Source organism: Arachis duranensis, chromosome 6, assembly GCF_000817695.3.
Source record: "Arachis duranensis cultivar V14167 chromosome 6, aradu.V14167.gnm2.J7QH, whole genome shotgun sequence".
In the NCBI taxonomy this organism is placed as follows: Eukaryota; Viridiplantae; Streptophyta; class Magnoliopsida; order Fabales; family Fabaceae; genus Arachis; species Arachis duranensis.
This window is the reverse complement of record NC_029777.3, coordinates 4,915,124-4,933,018: the sequence shown is the minus strand read 5'-3', so window position 1 is coordinate 4,933,018 and position 17,895 is coordinate 4,915,124. Positions and strand designations below refer to the sequence as shown.

Below are 17,895 nucleotides of genomic sequence, written 5' to 3'. Positions count from 1 at the left end.
AGTTTTAAAATAAATTTTTAAATTTTAAAAATAATTTTAGAATTTTTTTTAGATTTTGAATTTTTTTCATTAGATTTGGAATGTTTTTTGTAATAACTTGAATTGATATTCTCTCCAAAAAAAATTTAACATTTTTTTTGGATATGTCTTTTTTAAATGAATTTTGGAATTTCAAAAATAAATTTGAATGTTTAAAATGCATTTTGGAATTTATAAAATGATTTGGATGTTTGTTATTATTGGGGATAGATGTTTTGTTTTTTAGGTTTTGGATGTTTTTTTATAATAGTTTGAATTCATGTTTTTTCTAAAAAATAAAAAAATAATTAACTGTTAGTTGGCTATATCACTAGCTGGTTTTCTAAAGAGTCGTTGATATATTGATCATGTAATATATTTTATGATAAAAACTCATATGTAGTTATTTTCATGTGACATTGATATATTGATCATGTAATATATTTTACGATGAAAACTCACATGTAGTTATTTTTATGTGACATTGATAGCTAAGAGTCGTGAGATGATTTGATAGTTTTAACTAAATTGTCATCTAATAGCTCTCAATTATTAACTTCACACGAAAACAATTGCATGCTTTACATAATCGTACAATTACAATAATTTTTTTATGACTATTCGTGTATTCAATATAAAAAAGAGTTATTTTTACTAATGTGATATTATATAATTAAATACACGTATAAAACTATTTTATACTAAAAAAATATAAAAATTAATATTTTTTATATTTATATGATTTTAATAATTTTTTAACATATGTACTAAAGTTTTAAAAAATAGTTATTGATAGTTGAACAAAGTAGCTTTAACCCTATTAAGATTCCATGTCTACCTGCCTATGGTTCTTAATTACCATGACAAAGCATAATTACTGCCCCAATGTATTAATTTTTGGCCTTTGTTTTGTGTGTGCTGCCAAAGGCCCTGCCTGCCACCTTAATTAACTACACTTAATCAACTAACTAACTAATTAATTATTATTAGTAGCTTTATTAATTAATTAATGCATTCTCTCGTTTTCCTCTCTCTCTCTCTCCTACGCTGCTTCATCCATTTTTCCAGTCTCATTCTCTCTCTCTCTCTCTCTCTCTCTCTCTCAACCCACAATTCCAATTCCCTCCCTCAAATGCCAATTTCTCAATCCCTTTGATTTTCTGTTATCTTTTTTTCTCTACACTGCTTTTGACCTAAATCCCCTTCTTTACTAACATCCTAGATTGCTTTCGGACCCAATTTCAGGACCTCCGCTGCTTCGAATCTCGTGGTAAAATTTCACTTTTTTTTTTGAATAAAATTATTATTATTATTATTATTATGTCGACGTAATTCGTTGATTTTTCAGGTGCTTAATTATCATCGATCACGGAGTTTTGATTTACAGCCCTCTGGGTTTAGTGGGTCTGAAGGGGTGGTGGTGGTGATTGTGAAGGTACACTACACTGCATGTTTGAGAATTAAGGGGAGGGTTCCTCTGCTCTGCTGTGGAGGATACCCGTGGCAGAGAAGTGATTTTGATATAGCTTTTTGTGGCTTTGGAGAGTGCTTTTGAATTGTGGGGTGTCGAATTTCAGAGGAAATGTTTGCTCCAGTAGCTGAAACAGGATTTGAGGGTAGTGGAGTGTCAGGACCCATTTTGATTCCAAAGCGGTTTGTTTGGCCTTATGGGGGAAAAAGGGTATATCTAAGTGGTTCTTTCACGAGGTAGGTACATGTATTATCAAATTCTTTATTGCTACTAGACTAGTTCTTTGTTATTCAACATTACTCTGTTGGTTCCTATAGTTTCGTGAAATTTTTAATTTTATTTCTATATTTTTTTTTTTTTTTTTTTTTTTTTTTTTTCTAATTCCTTTAATTTTTTTCCAGTTTCTTATTTATGTGGGAGAATTAATTTACTAAGGTTTAATTGTTTATTCGCAGATGGTCAGAACATATACTAATGTCTCCTATGGAGGGATGCCCTTCAGTCTTTCAAGTTACTTGCCCTTTAATGCCTGGATATCATCAGGTTATTTGTCCCCTTTGAATATTGAAAGCTTGAGGAAATAATTTTAATATGCTGAAACATTTACTAATGAAAATTAGGTTATTTGAACCTCATTATCCTTGAAGATCAGAGTAGGTGAATGAGATCATTCAGTTATGTTTACTCAAGTTGTGAGGACGACAAAAAAAAAAGGAGGAGGAGGAATGTGCCTGTCATTGTCAGTGAATTGTTAAACCTTTTGGGATTAAGCTTAACTTAGAACAGGCTGAAACAGACAAGGTTTCTTTATGAGTTTTGTTAATCACTTTATGACTGTATGTATGGGTAAAAGTTGACAGAGGCTTCAAATAAGGCACATGAGTTGTCTTTCCCCAATGGGGAAATATAGTGAAATATATCTAATATCTAATTCTTAACATAATATGGAATGTATATCTGATTCAAGCTGACACGGCTAATATTCTTTCCAACAATGTGCAGTACAAATTTAATGTCGATGGTGAGTGGCGCCACGATGAGCAGCAACCAGTTGTAAGTGGGAACTATGGAGTAGTTAATACTATTTATTTAGGGCGAGAACCAGATATGCACACCATTTTGAGTTCTGAAACACCTGGTAGATCTCACATGGAGGTTGATAGTGTTATCTTTGGGCATGTGGTAAGTCCTCACTTCTTACTTTTGTCCTGTTTTGGCATTGTAGTTTAATTATTGGATAGTATTCTAAGTTTCTAACTAACATAGGAGTGTGAGTCCAACATTAGCCATATTAAGGAACTGTGTTTAAAGTAGAGTCTCTCCCCTCTTAACAGCCTGGCTTGTGAGAGTGACTATCTGATTGGTCTTTAAAGTTACTCTGATCATCACTGGTTTTCAAGAGTGGCTTTCCTTCTAGAAAAATAAATGCATGTTTTGTGTCCCTGTTAGTGTCAGCTTGAAACCTACTTGTAAGTTAAAATGAATTTTGAAGAAGTTATGTCTAATTCTGACGGAAGAGGGGGGAATATGGGAAAGACAGCTATAATTTAAATCTATAGATTGGAGATAATTATCACAAATTGCTCTTCTGAGGAGCTACCTGCCTGTCCCCTTCCAAACTAGTATAAGAAAAATTGAGCTGGAAACATCTGGAAATATGTAATCATGAACGAACTCCCAAATGAATATCCATGATTGTAAACCCCTGTTGCTAAGGCCATATTTTATCTATAGTGAAGTTTATCAGCTAGTTAGAACAAATACAGATGGTCTGTTACTCTAAAGTGACTTCTTTTCTTTATAACATGGTGGCATTGGGAAAGAAATCCATCAAAAGAGGCAAATATAATTCTTGCTGAATTCTTAGATCATATTATGTTTCTTATATCTTCTTTTTGGCTCGGAAGTGAAACATCTTCCTCCTTTTTCTATATCCTATCTCATTATACATGATGTCCAGTTTTATTCCGTAGTCCTTGTAGTGTCAAACTTTAGGGCTTAGGTTACACTAAAGAAACTATTTGACTTGAGAAATTTACCAGGAGGCTAATCCAAGTATGTCAGATTCTGATCTTGAGGTCTCTCGCCACCGTGTATCTGAATTCTTGTCTACACATACTGCTTACGAGTTACTTCCAGATTCAGGGAAGGTTTGAATACTTTTCTGTTCTCTATATTCTTATGTCATCATTTAGTAAGAGCTATAGAAATTGACTTCAGCTCATTTGTAGTTTTATTTATTTTGCAGGTAGTTGCCTTGGATATAAATTTACCAGTTAAGCAAGCATTTCATGTGCTTTATGAACAGGTATTTTTCTCTTTGCATGAACACACCCATGCCCATGAATGCATATCATCTGCCGGCTGAGTTTTACCAGTTGTAGAATAATCTTTTTTCAGGGCATATCTATTGCTCCTCTATGGGATTATTGCAGGAGCCAGTTTGTTGGAGTGCTCAGTGCAATGGATTTCATTCTAATGTTGAAAGAGGTTTGTGGGGAACAAAATTTTATGGAAATCTCTTGTGCTTAATTTTGGGTTGCAGTCATTATTGGACTCTTCAAATAATAGTTTATTGGGTTAACATTTGAAGCTACTTAACAACAGGTACAATTGATCTAAATAAGAACTTAAAAAGTGATAGGGGAAAAAAAATTTAAGTGAAAGTTTTTACATGTAGTGGCTTCACTGATTCCTAAATCCAAGTATGGTTGAAAGTAAATATGAGGAAGATAATAAATTAAGGATAGTTGCTCCTGTTTTCTACCACAAGCTTTAGTAAATGTGGCTTATATAAAATTTTGAGTTCTGGCATCTCTGTCGTTGATTATTTGCTATTCAGGGAATATTTCTCATAGACATGCGTGGTTTATCTTTGCACACATGCATTGGTGTTGTATTTTTCATGATTGTTCATTTCTAATCTTTGGTGTCTCTAATTCATAAGCTACTCTTAAGAGTGGAATGCATGATGCATATTTCGGTTTATTCATTAGCTGTGTAACTAGCATAATTTCAGCTGGGAAATCATGGATCAAATCTGACTGAAGAACAACTTGAAACTCATACAATAGCAGCCTGGAAAGAGGGAAAACTACAGCATCATAGAACACTTAGTAGTAACGGGGGATCATATCCTTGGCGTTTTGTTTATGTAAGTGTTCCGGAGCACTTATGGCAAAATTTTAATGCATATAAGATTCTTGTGATTCCATATTTTAACATGATAGTCATCTTTTTATGTACGTTGGAGGGTTCAGGATTGTAACTTGTGATCTCTCAACATAGTCAGGAATGCATTTGCAATGTGGTGGATAAATAATAATAAGTTATACGACAAGATGTGTATAATGAAAAGAGAATTATATAGCTACCTAAGAACTGGTTTTAATTTCTCTCTCTTCACACACACAAATGTGATTTTTATGGCCTGGGACATTCAAACTAATCAATGTTAACTGAACCAAACTGAATATATGTGTGTAATCTTTAAAACATACGACAATCAAAAGTAGCAAGACATTATCTTATGTAGACATCATACCAGTTTAGAATCCCAAGATTGTTTAAGTAGATATATGTAGCAAGTGTAAAGGAAGATTCATGTGTGCAGTAGTATTAAGCGCAGCCCTCTACTCGCAGTGCATGAAGCCTGCACCTTGTGGGGTTTGGGGAGAATAGACATACACATGTTTATCTCTGTAAACAGAAAGATTATTTCTAGGATCTAAATCTGACCTCGATGTCACAACTGGCAACCTAATTGTTTTGCTAAGGCTCACACTGTGTAGCAGCATATGTTGAAGAATTTTCACTTGTCTGTACTTCATTCTGATTATGATTCTTTCTTCATAAAAAAGCACTGTAGGTGAAGTCTTGAATCTTCACTGATTGGACTTCCTTCTGTTTTTGTCTTTGATCTTCAGGCTGGACCTCATGAATGTCTTAAAGTAGTTGCTTTGAAAGTTCTGCAAAACAAAGTGTCAACAGTTCCTATCATCCATTCTTCTGCAGATGATGGTTCATTTCATCAGCTGCTACACCTGGCTTCCTTATCAGGAGTTCTAAAATGTAAGCATCTAGATCTATTGATTGTAGAAAATGATTTGGACAATGGAACTAATAGATGTACTTTTCCAGGTATATGCAGGCATTTCAAGTACTCATCTGGTTCTTTGCCTATTCTTCGCTCACCGATTGGTTCAATACCTTTGGGTACACGGTTGCCTAAAGTTGGGGAACTAAATGGACAGCCACTTGCAATGCTAAGGCCAAATGCATCGCTAGGTGCTGCTCTGTCAATGTTTGTTCAAGGTGAACTTTCTTCTGTTTTGAAGTTGTCCTGATGTTTGTTCTGCCAAGTTTCCAAGTTTTGCTTTGTCTTTCCTGCACAACTTTTCATGAAAAAGGAAAGAGAGGAGAGAAAAGGAGGGGGGGGGGATTCATGGTGATTCTTTCGAACTTCCTTGAGTATAAAAACTGATTATCAATGTTAAAGAGGATAAAAAAAATAAATGTAGGAAAGATTGGTAATTGTGCATGGTGTCACCTTTCATTTTTGCACTCAATGGAAACAGTTAGTTTGTCAAATCTTGTATATTGCAGGTCAGACTGAAATTGTCAAATCAATTTGTGTAATTTTCATTGATCAGGAGTACAGATTGGTAGACCATTTCTCGCTTAAGCTTTTTCAAAATGTATGTTTTGTTTCAAAAATACGTATTTATGATATTTTAGTTTTCGGCAAGAGGGACAATATTTGGTGAACACATTTTTCTCTTGCAGTTGAACTGGGAAACTTTATAATCTGTGATTTCGTATGTAGTATTTATTAGCTGCATTATACGTTTCGAACAATTTATCTTAGTGTCTGAATATCCATATCCTATGTGAATATGCTTTCTTTTTGCAGCTGAAGTTAGCTCAATACCAATTGTGGACGATAATGATTCTTTGCTTGATATATATTCAAGAAGGTAGTATCTCTTATTCTTCGAATCCTTGTGTGTGATTCTCACATTTATACCTAAGTTTATACGTGCTGTTAAATTTCTTCTTAGTGATATTACGGCGTTGGCGAAAGATAAAGCTTATGCTCGGATATCCCTTGATGAGATCAGTATCCATCAGGTAATCACTACCTTGTAGCTTTTGAGACTAAAATTACATTTGTTTGGTTTCTTTTGTCAGCAAAAACTGAAACTAAATCTTTGCACGTTATGGTTATAGGCATTGCTTTTGAGACAAGATGCAAATTCTCCTTATGGGCTTTGGAATGGCCAGAGATGTCATATGTGTTTGAAGTCTGATTCGTTGCAGAAAGTTATGGAGCGTTTAGCCAATCCCGGTAATATCTTCTTTACCAAGAAGCTCATTGCCTATAAAAAGAACAGAGGATGTTAAATTGGGTGTTTGTAGACACACTTTGGTTAATATGACTAAGAATTAACTATCTGTTCTACTAACTCAAATTATTAATTCTTTTTAGCTTTGTTTAAGATCTCATCAATTACAGAAAGGTTATACTTGTTAAAAACAAGTCTATGGAAAGATTTTTACTATTTTTTAAAAAAATATTATGTGCACACAAAAAATCAGTCACTATATATGTGTATAAAATATAAATATATGTGTTGTTTAACTAATATGTATTTTCTATAAGTAGTTGATTTTTCGTGTATCCGTAGTATGGTGGTTGTTTTTTTTTTCTTGCACCAATTTTCTTCAATTTTTGCTACAGGAGTTAGGAGACTTGTGATTGTGGAAGCTGGCAGCAAGCGCGTGGAAGGGATAATTTCCTTAAGTGACGTGTTCAAATTCTTGTTAGGCTAACTGGGAAGGGAAAAGCAGTTTGGAAGAATGGATTTAGTTTAATGGCACTTGTTTTCTGAGCAATTCTCCTTCCTTTGCTTACATTTTAGAGTTGTTGGATGGGCATCTTTGGTTCTTGTTGCTCACTTTTAGGGATACAAAATGGGAGAGAAAATTCTGTAAATTTAGTTTCAACTTTCTCCTTTGAAGATCTTAATGAAATCTTTTTCTCCATTGTGCCGGCACATTAGGAAAGATCGCATGCAGCGAGCGTACGCTGTTTTGCTGGCTGGTTGTAATTTCATGTTATTTTTTTGGATGTTAATTTAGATTTTTCTGTTGAAACGTTGATTAACGACTTATGTTTTTTTGGTATTCTTAACGACTTATTTTTTTAATAGAGCTGTCACTTACATTACACTGTAGTGAAGAATGATATTACAAATTACCAAGAACCAAAAAAGGAACGATGTTGTAAATATTCTCTCTCATCATTATTACTTAAACTAGAGTGAGTTTGTGCATAAATTAATGATAATATATAATATATTTTATAAAGTATTATATTGTTTAAACATTATTTATAATATATATAAATTAATATTAAATTTGATGTGTTTTTTATTTAAAATATTTCATAATACAAAAGTTTTTATATTGAAGTTGTATAGAATTATACTTTTATTTATTATTTTTATTTTTATATTTTTTTAATTGACGGACTTAATTTTTTTATATGGTGTTTGTTCTTTTTTTTTTGTGTTGTTGGAGTTTTTTTCATCTTCCTATCATATGTTCTTGTAGAAACATGTTTTTTCTAAACTATTGACTTGTATATATTTTTTTATCTAATATTTTTTTTGTTTCATCTTTGTATATATATTCTTCATTTGAAGATGTGTCTTAAATTCGTTTATTTTTCTTTTTCTTTAATCTCTTGATTTGTATGTCATCTAGATCTCATGATATTAATGTTAGTGAAGTTAGTTCATATAATCAATGAAGAATATAAATGAGCAATATAAATGATATTTTGAATAAATAAAATTTTTGTTGTATTACCTGTTTTATTTGTTGTAATAGGAGTTGAGTTTTGGTATTTTTTGTTGGGACAAATGTCTTGGTAATAATGTATTATTGAAAATATAATTAAAATCATTTACTTTGACTTTAAATATAAGTGAAATTATATAAATTTTTCAATTGGGATGGTGTTTGAGTGCCATTGCTATCTTAGAGTATAATTAGATTTAAGGTAGTTGTACCCAATCATTTTTTTTTTTACTTCTCTATCAAATAGCACAAAAGTTATTGTAGCACTTTGATCTAAAACCTTTAATTTAATATTGAATCTATAATAATTATTTAGTAATTTATAATTTGATAAAAAAAATTTATGATAGGTATAATTTGATAGAATTTGATGAAATTTTTTATAATTTGAATTTGTAATATTTTTTGTTGTAGCACAAAAACTTTATTTTTTTAATTTTTTTTGTAGTTTTTTTTTTGACATTTACTTATTCTTTTTCTTTAAGTTCATATAGTTTTTTAATGACATTTATAATAGTGAAATAATTTTTTTTAGAATATTTATTATTGTGTATATATAATATATTGAATAAGCTATTTTAATAAGAATAATTTAAATAGCATAAAGTAAAAATATATGTTAATAATATTTTATGTTGTGACACAAAAATTTTATTTTTTGTATTTTTTATAAGTTTTTCTTTGATATCTATTTATTATTCTTCTCCTAATGCATATAATTTTTTAATGACATCTATAATAGTAAGATTAAAAATCTTTAGAATATGTATTGTGTGTGTATATGTATTGAATAAATTATTTTTAATAAAATTAATTTAAATAGCACAACATAAAAATATCTGTTAATATTTTCAACTTACTCTGTCAGACAATATCTCATGTAATATAAATTTAAAATAGTGCTGAAAAATGATCAAAATTGATTCTTTAATTTAAATAGCATATTTAAATAAGTATAATTATAAAGATCTTAAAATATAATTATATGTAAAGTATGACAAAATAATAAAAAAATATAAATAGTAAAAGTAATAAGAATATTTTTTTTCATAAATTTATTTTAAAAATACAATAAATATTTTTATTTTGTACCTAATCATCTAATAGAATCATTTTTAAATAAATAGACTCTTTTTCATTTGTTAGTGTAAATATTTTTCATAAGCGAATTATGAAATGTGAAATAAAGTAATAGCGATAAGAGTCTAATGCATGATATATAAGTATGTCAAATAATATGAAATTTGAATAGCTTGTAAAAATTTGTTATGATAATATTATTATGACTTTTAATGTAAATGTTTATTGTATTTAATTAATATTTATATTTTTATTAAATAATAATATGTAATAAATTAATTAATTATGGGAATTATGGTTTTATTTTTTTAATTTTTAATTTTTTAAAATTTGATTGATTGATTTTTAAATTTTACCAAGTAAATATATTGACGTGACATTATTAAAAAAATAAAAATGACTTAAATCTAATGTACACAAATTTTGACATAAATTTTTATATAATAAAAATAGATAGATATATAGATGGGAAGCGTTGGATTTCAATTAATTGAGGGGGAATTTTTTCCGTATATTAATATTATTATTGCTTTCTCGAAATAGCTTAGAGGATGATTAGACTGATTCATTAGGGAAATTTCTCCTTCCCGTAAAAGTAACAAGGATGAAAGAATTAAATTTCTCGCAAGAAAATAAAAAATTTAAGTAGGGTAAGTAGGGTGAATAAACTAGTTTTTAGTTTTAAAGCGACATTTTGTTGGCTAATTACTTTAAAAATTTGAACTTAATTTTGGTTCTCTATAATTGTGGTCAAAGAATAAATATTTGAACTTTGGAAGAGACAATTAAAGAAATAGTATTATTACAATACATGATATAAATTTACATAAAAGTTGAATCTTTAATTTAAAATCTTAAGTGCGTTGAAAAAAAAAAACAAAAAAATATTTATAATCCTTCATGAAAAATGTAAATTCATCCTTGCTCATATCAAGATACTAATGAGTAATGACTGTTATATGTTTATCAGCGTACGTTCCTAAAATGCCACTCAATTCAACCGCCGAAATCCATAAAATAAATGTATTTTACTCAATCAAAGTAAAATTCCCATCCGAGCCAGGAAAATGGGTGCCCGCCATTGTTATTTGTTAGGGCTAAAAGAATATCCCAATTCCAAAGCTATTCTAGCTAAACAAAAATTTATTTTAGATACAAAGAAATTACAACACCTGGGTGGTCAAGTACATTCTTTTCCCTAAATCCACCGCTTGGCCTTGTTGACCTTGACTTGATATAACAGCCATAAGTTACAAGGTTGGCTCGGAACTTTATGTCATTCGAAGCAATATTTCAGCATCCTATATACATACAACTCATAGAAACTCAACAATTCATGTGGATGTTGGGATGAGAGCTAAAATCTGGGTCTTAATTCTTCCCATGCACATTTGAATTTCCCTGTAAATTGGAAGGTTTTGGGGACAGCATGGATGCAGGCTGGTGACAGCAGAATCTAATATCTGAGCCACATCGGATGGAGGATATTGTCGTTCAGTACAAGTCTGCGTTGAAGAAACAGTTTCCAAAAATGTGGTTAGTATTCTCAGATACATGGTAATAAACGTCAACTGAAGTTGAAAGGCAAAACGGTTAACAAAAAGAGATGTTCACTCAAGACCACACGAACAATTTGTGTCCAGGTTCTGGACACGTATGACAAGAAAAATGTTTTAACACATTTGGAAATGATAAGTTGATGCATGTTATAAACTAAATTACCTGAATCATGATCAATATGGCAACACAGGAAGTGATGAGTTCAGAAGGAATTTGAGCGTCTACTTTGTCAGAATCATTACGCAATTTTTGACCAGATACATCACCAAGTAAAGGCTCAGACGAAGAGAAAATTGATCGAGTATGGTTATCGAGACTCCCATTCCCTTGCTCTTGGGACTTCATTGCAGGCAAGGAAGTGTTGGGGGCCAACTGCTGATAATTGATAGAATCCAATACCTGTCCAATCTTGAGGAAAGCATCTTCGCCTTCCTTCACTGAAGCTAAGGCCTGAATAACATCATCAAGTACAAATTTTAGAAACACATAGCTTGAGGTAATACATGAACAAAGTTGACATAAAATGTATTCAACCAGGGTTCAGGGATCTTAGGATAAAATCGCTAGTTCATTACATATGGCTTTATGTCTAGTTCTCCGTACCCGAAATGCAGCATCCACCATTGCATGTGCTTTTACCCTGGATCCTTTAATAATTTCAATAACAGTTGATCCTAACTCTTGAGCCAGAGAACCATCCAACATACCGGGAAGGCCATCATGGACATTTAAATTTGCTTGGGGTTTCAGTGGTAGGGAGTTTCCTGTGTAAGTATTACGTTGCCTCAGATGAAGCAGAGCATTAGAAACCTGAGAATGAAATAATCAATCTTAAGTTACTATGATGTCAAAGGACAATATTGTGATAAATAATAACCCATGGAAGCCACATGCCTGTTCACTGGCTTCCTTTAGCTGTACAAGTACCGTGGCATAATGTTTCCCGAGCGCCTCTGAATCTTTAAAGCTGCCACTATCAATTTGGTTCTCCAATATGGCATTGTTGCTATTTTTAAGCTCCATTAACAGTATTTCCTGTAAGATTGCCACAAGAGAGTCAACAAGCTTATCAATAGGCAAAAGAAATCTACATACAGATGGATCCAAATAGATGCCAATAAAGCACCTAAATGAACCACGAGGGAGAATTATAAGAGTTCCAAAATTACTGCATGGAAACAAATATACATTTATGCCCATGGAGACCTTTTTATCAAGAAAACGTGTCAGCTCAGAAAGGGCATGTATGTTAGCTTCCTTGGTTTGATGGTCTGTCATGTTACATGGTTGAGCACCCACTGCTTGCTGCATATAGAGTTGAAATAATTAAACCTTGAGGAAGGTAAGAAAAATTTTAAAATTCTGGGACACATCATGTAAAACCTGCAAAATCAGCTGACGTGGAAAAGCATGGGAAATAAATACCATAGAACAAACACCTAATTTTTATAGTTCTACCCACAAGTATTATACCAAGGCCAAACATGTATCCTATTAGTGTCCGATAGGTTGCCAATACTTCTATTCACATTAGCTGATTTTATGGAGACAAGAAAAACAAGTAGTGATTAACTCATCCAGTTAACTGTTTTGATAGACTTCATTCAGTCAAATGTATCAGTGAGAAACAATTGTAAAATATATTACTTGAAGGTTGTTACATCAGTCAAACAAAGTATGAAAGTAAACAATTTTTAGTTGCAACTATGGATCTACCCTACAAACTGCTAATTATGTAGTGTTGTTGGGTAACCCAAAGAAAACTTAATTAGCAAAAAACATAATTAAAAAAAAAAATACTGGAATCCCTCACCTTGCCAAAGATGAGAGATAAATGGAGTATATAATATATTATAATAATAAAAAAATCTTCATTTTAAAGGGAAAAGTAGGTGATATAGGGAGGAAAAAGGAATAACCATATCATCAGGGATAAAGAACATCTAAAACTCAACCAGGGTATTGATCCTCATTATCAATAGGCAAACTAACCTTTTCCTGCTTAGCCAAATTGGGTGCTCTCTCTACAGGATTGCTTGAAGTGCATGTCAGGCAGCCCCCAAAACTTGAAATTCCATCCATTTGTGGTTCTTTACTTATACAAGGGAATTTACAAGCACCAACCTGCCTCCTTAGAGCTTCTGGCATATTATCCAATGGATTCAAAGGCATACAATCAATGTCCTGCATGCAAAATTCTACTCATTAGAAGGTTCAAGAAATTTTTACATTTAGCGAGGAAGAAACCTTTTGGACTTATTTGAAACTACCTCTTAGAGTATGGGAAAAAGAAAAGGCATGAAATGATGAATATAAGAGATCATGTTACCATGACAAATTCAACACCCAATTCAGGAAGGTCAAACTGAACCCTGCACTTGTCGTGGTCAACTGTAAGCACACTTCCATCATGAATCTCTCTTGTTTTTGGATGAAGAGCAATTACTCGCTGTCCAACATATAAAGGCTTAGCTAAATCTGTTGGTAGTCCATCCCTGATACCAGTCCGCAGTTCAGTGTAATGTTTCCTAACAGATTGCCTGTACTGTTCAAGCTTTTGTCTTTCTTCTCGAAGGAAGTGTTCAGAGAATCTGCGAGGTTTGCCAAGGGAACTGCAGAGACAAAGGCAGTGTCAAATGTTTTTCTCATTATAAACTTCCACTTTAAAAAATTTGCAGTAGATATGCAAGCCACACCTGAATTTCATACCTTTTTATGACACTCCATTCAACACGAGTCAATCTTGGGATATTCCCTAGTCCAACATGATTTAAGTACTCCATGAACTCCCGTTTGGAAAACCATGGATAATCAATTGCACTATAAAACCATTCAAATGCACACCACCTGCGAATCATAGAAGATGACAAGCAACTAGAAAGCTTTTCCTGCATGTAACAAATTAGAAAAGGGGAAAAAAAGAAGGTATTAATATCCCTCTAAGCTTCAGGAGCTAAATACTTTAAATTGAGCAAAACTTTTACCTTTAGAATTGATGCCTTATCTTGGGGTTGGCTAGAATATTTATTAGGTTGACCTTTTAATTTGTTCTCAGAAGACTTCTCTTTGGGTATAAATGTTCTCTGCAAACTCATTTTACGTTTACTAATTCGTTTAGTTGGTAAACTAACAAGTTGAACTTCTGCAGTTGATACGATCAAATCTTTCTGGTCAGCACACAGAGAACTTTCTGATGATCTTACTGACTTTTGCTTTGCTGGAGTGGATGTCTGACCAGTGTGCTTTCCTTTAATCAATGGTTTGTCCTCTTCATCTACAGCCTACAAGGCATGCAAAATATCTTTAACAAGTACAACATGAATACATACCAAGCATCTTTTATAGTATAATAGAGTATATATATCAACCTAATTTTCTGGGACAATTAACACGTTGCCAAATAGGACCAGAATAACTTCTAACCACTGTGCCTCTACATAACAGATTAAACTTTTAGGAGAGGTGGTTCATGATATGGTGTCAGAGTCTCTAACTAAAGAGTCTAAAATTCGAACCATGTTGAATCCCCATTCTTTTAAATAAAGCTAGACTTTAAGCATAACACGAAACAGACCTATGCATAAGACTATAAAACTATTACTACTTATCCCTGCCACCTCAATAAAGTAATAGACTATAAAGGTCAAGTATGCTTCCAAAAACAATAAATGTATAAAGATTTCCATACCTCATCATTTAATGGATCATTTGGATCAGAATCATGCTTTGCATTGGCCAGCTGAGAGCCACAAAAAGATAAGAGGTGCAATCAATTCAACTGAGGAACTAAAGAAAGTCAAATATAATATCCGATCATTGTTTCATATAGGGATACAAAATCACGTGGTATTCTAATTATATTCTGATTTTGAAAACCGCCATTACTAAATAATAGCAATTCAAAAGAAAAGAACAAAAAAATAAAGCATGTAACATAGACAGAGATTGTCTGTGCCATTATAAATAGTTATAAATTAAGAAAGAAAAGCAGCAGTTATAAATCCTGATCATCCTTCTACATCATTACTTCACATCTACTTAATCAAAATCTACTTTTGTAAAATCTTATGACTAGCATAAATTGTGAATTACAAACTGTGTTTACCTTTAGAACCATGGGTTTGCGCTTTCTTTTCCATGTTTTATCATCAGTGGGAAGCAGCTCTTTTGATTCAAACAGAGCCTTACTTTCCTTATCATTTATTGTTGTCCTTACGACTTTAGACTTTCTGGATGATGAAAGCTCAACTCCACGAACTGAAGGAACGACCTTCTGTTTCAAACTAAGTTTACTTTTATCTCTGTTTTGGCTGGTTGATGTGACTTCCGGCACAGCAGGCTTTTCGTCTTTATCAACAGTTGTTCTTTCTTCCTTCAACTGGACAGATGATTCTAGATGGAAAAGGGAGAGGAAACATTGATTAATAAACCAATAAACATGGGCAAAAGTAGCAACAAGTAGGTTGAAGTTCAAGGTATTTGTGCCTGAATAATATGAAGTCAAAAGTACATATAAATAATCATGCCTTCCAATGTGAAGAACTTAGAAATTGCATGCTTCTTTTCTTGTTCTAGACTATCATGCTCTCAGTCTCAAGCAATTGGGTCATCAAAATGCACCATAACGAGGAAATCATTCCAAACTAGGTGAATAGAAGTATAAAAAATTGCATTGACAACAAAAATGCTAGAGACTGAATTTTTCTTATTGGATATAACTATGTCGTCTTGTCTCTCTTTGCATGCTACTGTTCCTATATCAGAAAGCAACACCACACTTACCAGATTCCATAGTAGATGCTGGTATCATTAATGACAGATCAGCCAAAGCATGCAAAGCATCCACGGCAGAGCTTTCATCAGCTGGAGGAAATAAGTGAATATTGTCACTATAAAAGGGTGAAAAAGTTAACCTTGCTCAAGCCCAAGGTATAGAACAGAACTTATACATCTGCTTTTTGCACAAGCAGCCGACATAGATATGTTAGTGACATAATTACCTCCAAAGAAGAGTTTCTTACTCCTTTTCTGAGGTTTTGCATTAGTAACCTCAACATCAATTTTTTCCTTCAAGCTAAAATTAAGTCCTTCTTCGGTGCCACTACATGCTTCTCCGCCATCATCAAGAAGATGGTTTCCAACATTTTCCTTTCTCTCTTTCTTTCTATATACCTTTTTTCGTTTCTGATTAACTTCAACTGTGCCACTACCTTCCATATCCTTCAAGGAGCTAGTATCTCTAGCTTGTTCCCCATTTTCAGCACCCCTGCTTTCTATACTACCTTCCATGAATTCCTCATCCAAATATGTGTCATAAAACTTGGCAGGAACTGTCCCAGATTGTTGCTGGTAGACATAGTAAAATCATAAAAAAAAAATTTCAAAAAATCAAATTCCACATAACTTATATTTGAATGGTTATTCTTATTCACAAATTTAAAATCTAAATTTATTTTTGAAGCAATAACATTGCCAATACAAACAGATGACGAAATGCAGAACAGCAGTCAAATACCATTCTTTCCCAGCTCTGAACAGGAGAGACCTTCTGCTGTGATCTTCTGTGTGGTGTTTGGGATACTTGAGGAGAACCACCTCTTTTTGCAGCCTCAGTTAATGCCAGTGCTGCAACATGTGCAACTTCATCATCATTAGCATCAAAGACCGACTTCAACATTCTTTTATTAGGCGAAACATAATTTTCCCTTTCATCTTTCTTATAAGAGTAGTAAACTGGAACACGAGGTGTCCTTTTCCCAACTGCACGAGGCTGGCTACCTGATTAGTTGAACAACCATTGACATTAATCAATTTTGTATAATTCATTATATAGTATGAAAAATAAACTTGAAATATAGACTTTGATAAAGTAGAAATGAAGTATACTAGTAACTAGTTGCATGTTCAATTCTAGTTAACATCCATTGGAAGGGATGAGGAGTTCAATAATGGTCAAGTTATATCAGTGCCAGAGCAGAAACGAAGGTAAACTACCATCAAAGCGTCTTCTCTTCAACAGAGAGAGGCAACCATCATTAGAAGCAATTGACTGAGTATGGACAGAATCTTTTGAGGCACCAAGCTCAATTTTTCCACGTTTTCGTTTCACTGGTTTTCGGGATCCTGGTGAATCAATACTCTCTTTTTCACTATCACTCTCTTCCTGTCGATTACAAGAACAGAAGATTGCAACTCAGAAACATATCATTGACGCCAATGAAACAATTAGGAGCAGAAAATAGAAAATCCAAACCAAACTCAGGAGAAATCAACTTCTCCAAAAATCAGTAAGTCTTAATTCTCAAACAGAGGTAAAATCCAAATGTAACAATGAATTACATCACTTCTATTGCCATGACAGCGGCTTAAGAAAAGATATGGTAATATCATACTACAAGGCAGGACATCGGCAATATCCAAAACAGATGTTTTAAATTTTGTTTTAAAGACTGTGAGTTCCAGTCTTCTTTCTGAAAGCTGAATGTTTGCTATTGCAGAAGTGTTTTTCAGAAGAAAAGCTTCTTTCGGATAATAATAGGCAAAAGTCACAGTGATAATGGAATTTCAGAAGCATAAATGAGCAATAAACTTCATCTAAAAATCTAACTCTTTTAGACGTACCAGCACATTATAGTGATCTGTCATCATTGCAATGAGACCAACAACAGAAGCTGTTCCCTCCGGCAGAGATAGGTAAGCCTAAGAGTTACAACAAGTAGTTTCAGTGGCACATAAAAACGAAAGAACTGAAGCACTGAACAACATTAATAAAGTCAGTTCACATTAACCAGAAGTAAGAACCTTGTAAGGAAGTATGTATATATGTATGTATGTATGTATGTATGTATTATTATTATTATGATTATTATTTTATTATTGTTATTTTATAAAAGAAGGATTTC

General features: G+C 32.6%; 2 protein-coding genes across 6 annotated transcripts in view; one reads left to right on the top strand and one right to left on the bottom strand.

Moving 5' to 3' along the window:
- Positions 1-1,062: 1,062 nt before the first annotated feature.
- LOC107492128 (sucrose nonfermenting 4-like protein) lies at positions 1,063-7,655 on the top strand. The gene is made up of 14 exons (XM_016113110.3): positions 1,063-1,288; positions 1,367-1,725; positions 1,945-2,032; positions 2,492-2,671; positions 3,532-3,639; positions 3,738-3,797; positions 3,890-3,979; positions 4,509-4,643; positions 5,416-5,560; positions 5,630-5,803; positions 6,402-6,465; positions 6,550-6,619; positions 6,719-6,836; positions 7,230-7,655. Exons 2-14 carry the CDS (start codon positions 1,601-1,603, stop codon positions 7,319-7,321), a joined length of 1,449 nt encoding a protein of 482 aa, XP_015968596.1. The 5' UTR covers positions 1,063-1,288; positions 1,367-1,600; the 3' UTR covers positions 7,322-7,655.
- Positions 7,656-10,442: 2,787 nt separating this feature from the next.
- Positions 10,443-17,895, bottom strand: part of LOC107492125 (protein ALWAYS EARLY 1) — a 9,755-nt gene continuing 2,302 nt past the window's right edge. For 2 of the 5 annotated variants that reach the window (XM_016113105.3, XM_052263206.1), the window contains exons 6-21: positions 17,615-17,692; positions 16,988-17,156; positions 16,509-16,771; positions 15,994-16,339; positions 15,776-15,856; positions 15,099-15,385; positions 14,682-14,732; positions 13,978-14,274; positions 13,703-13,881; positions 13,323-13,605; positions 12,986-13,177; positions 12,182-12,298; positions 11,888-12,028; positions 11,597-11,803; positions 11,156-11,443; positions 10,443-10,938 (exon numbers count right to left, since the gene is read on the bottom strand). In XM_016113105.3, the coding sequence (XP_015968591.1) occupies positions 10,768-10,938; positions 11,156-11,443; positions 11,597-11,803; positions 11,888-12,028; positions 12,182-12,298; positions 12,986-13,177; positions 13,323-13,605; positions 13,703-13,881; positions 13,978-14,274; positions 14,682-14,732; positions 15,099-15,385; positions 15,776-15,856; positions 15,994-16,339; positions 16,509-16,771; positions 16,988-17,156; positions 17,615-17,692 (3,150 nt within the window). In that variant the 3' untranslated portion in view covers positions 10,443-10,767. The remainder of the gene's footprint in view (positions 10,939-11,155; positions 11,444-11,596; positions 11,804-11,887; positions 12,029-12,181; positions 12,299-12,985; positions 13,178-13,322; positions 13,606-13,702; positions 13,882-13,977; positions 14,275-14,681; positions 14,733-15,098; positions 15,386-15,775; positions 15,857-15,993; positions 16,340-16,508; positions 16,772-16,987; positions 17,157-17,614; positions 17,693-17,895) is intronic. The other 3 variants (XM_016113107.3, XM_016113108.3, XM_016113109.3) reach the window with 3 other exon arrangements.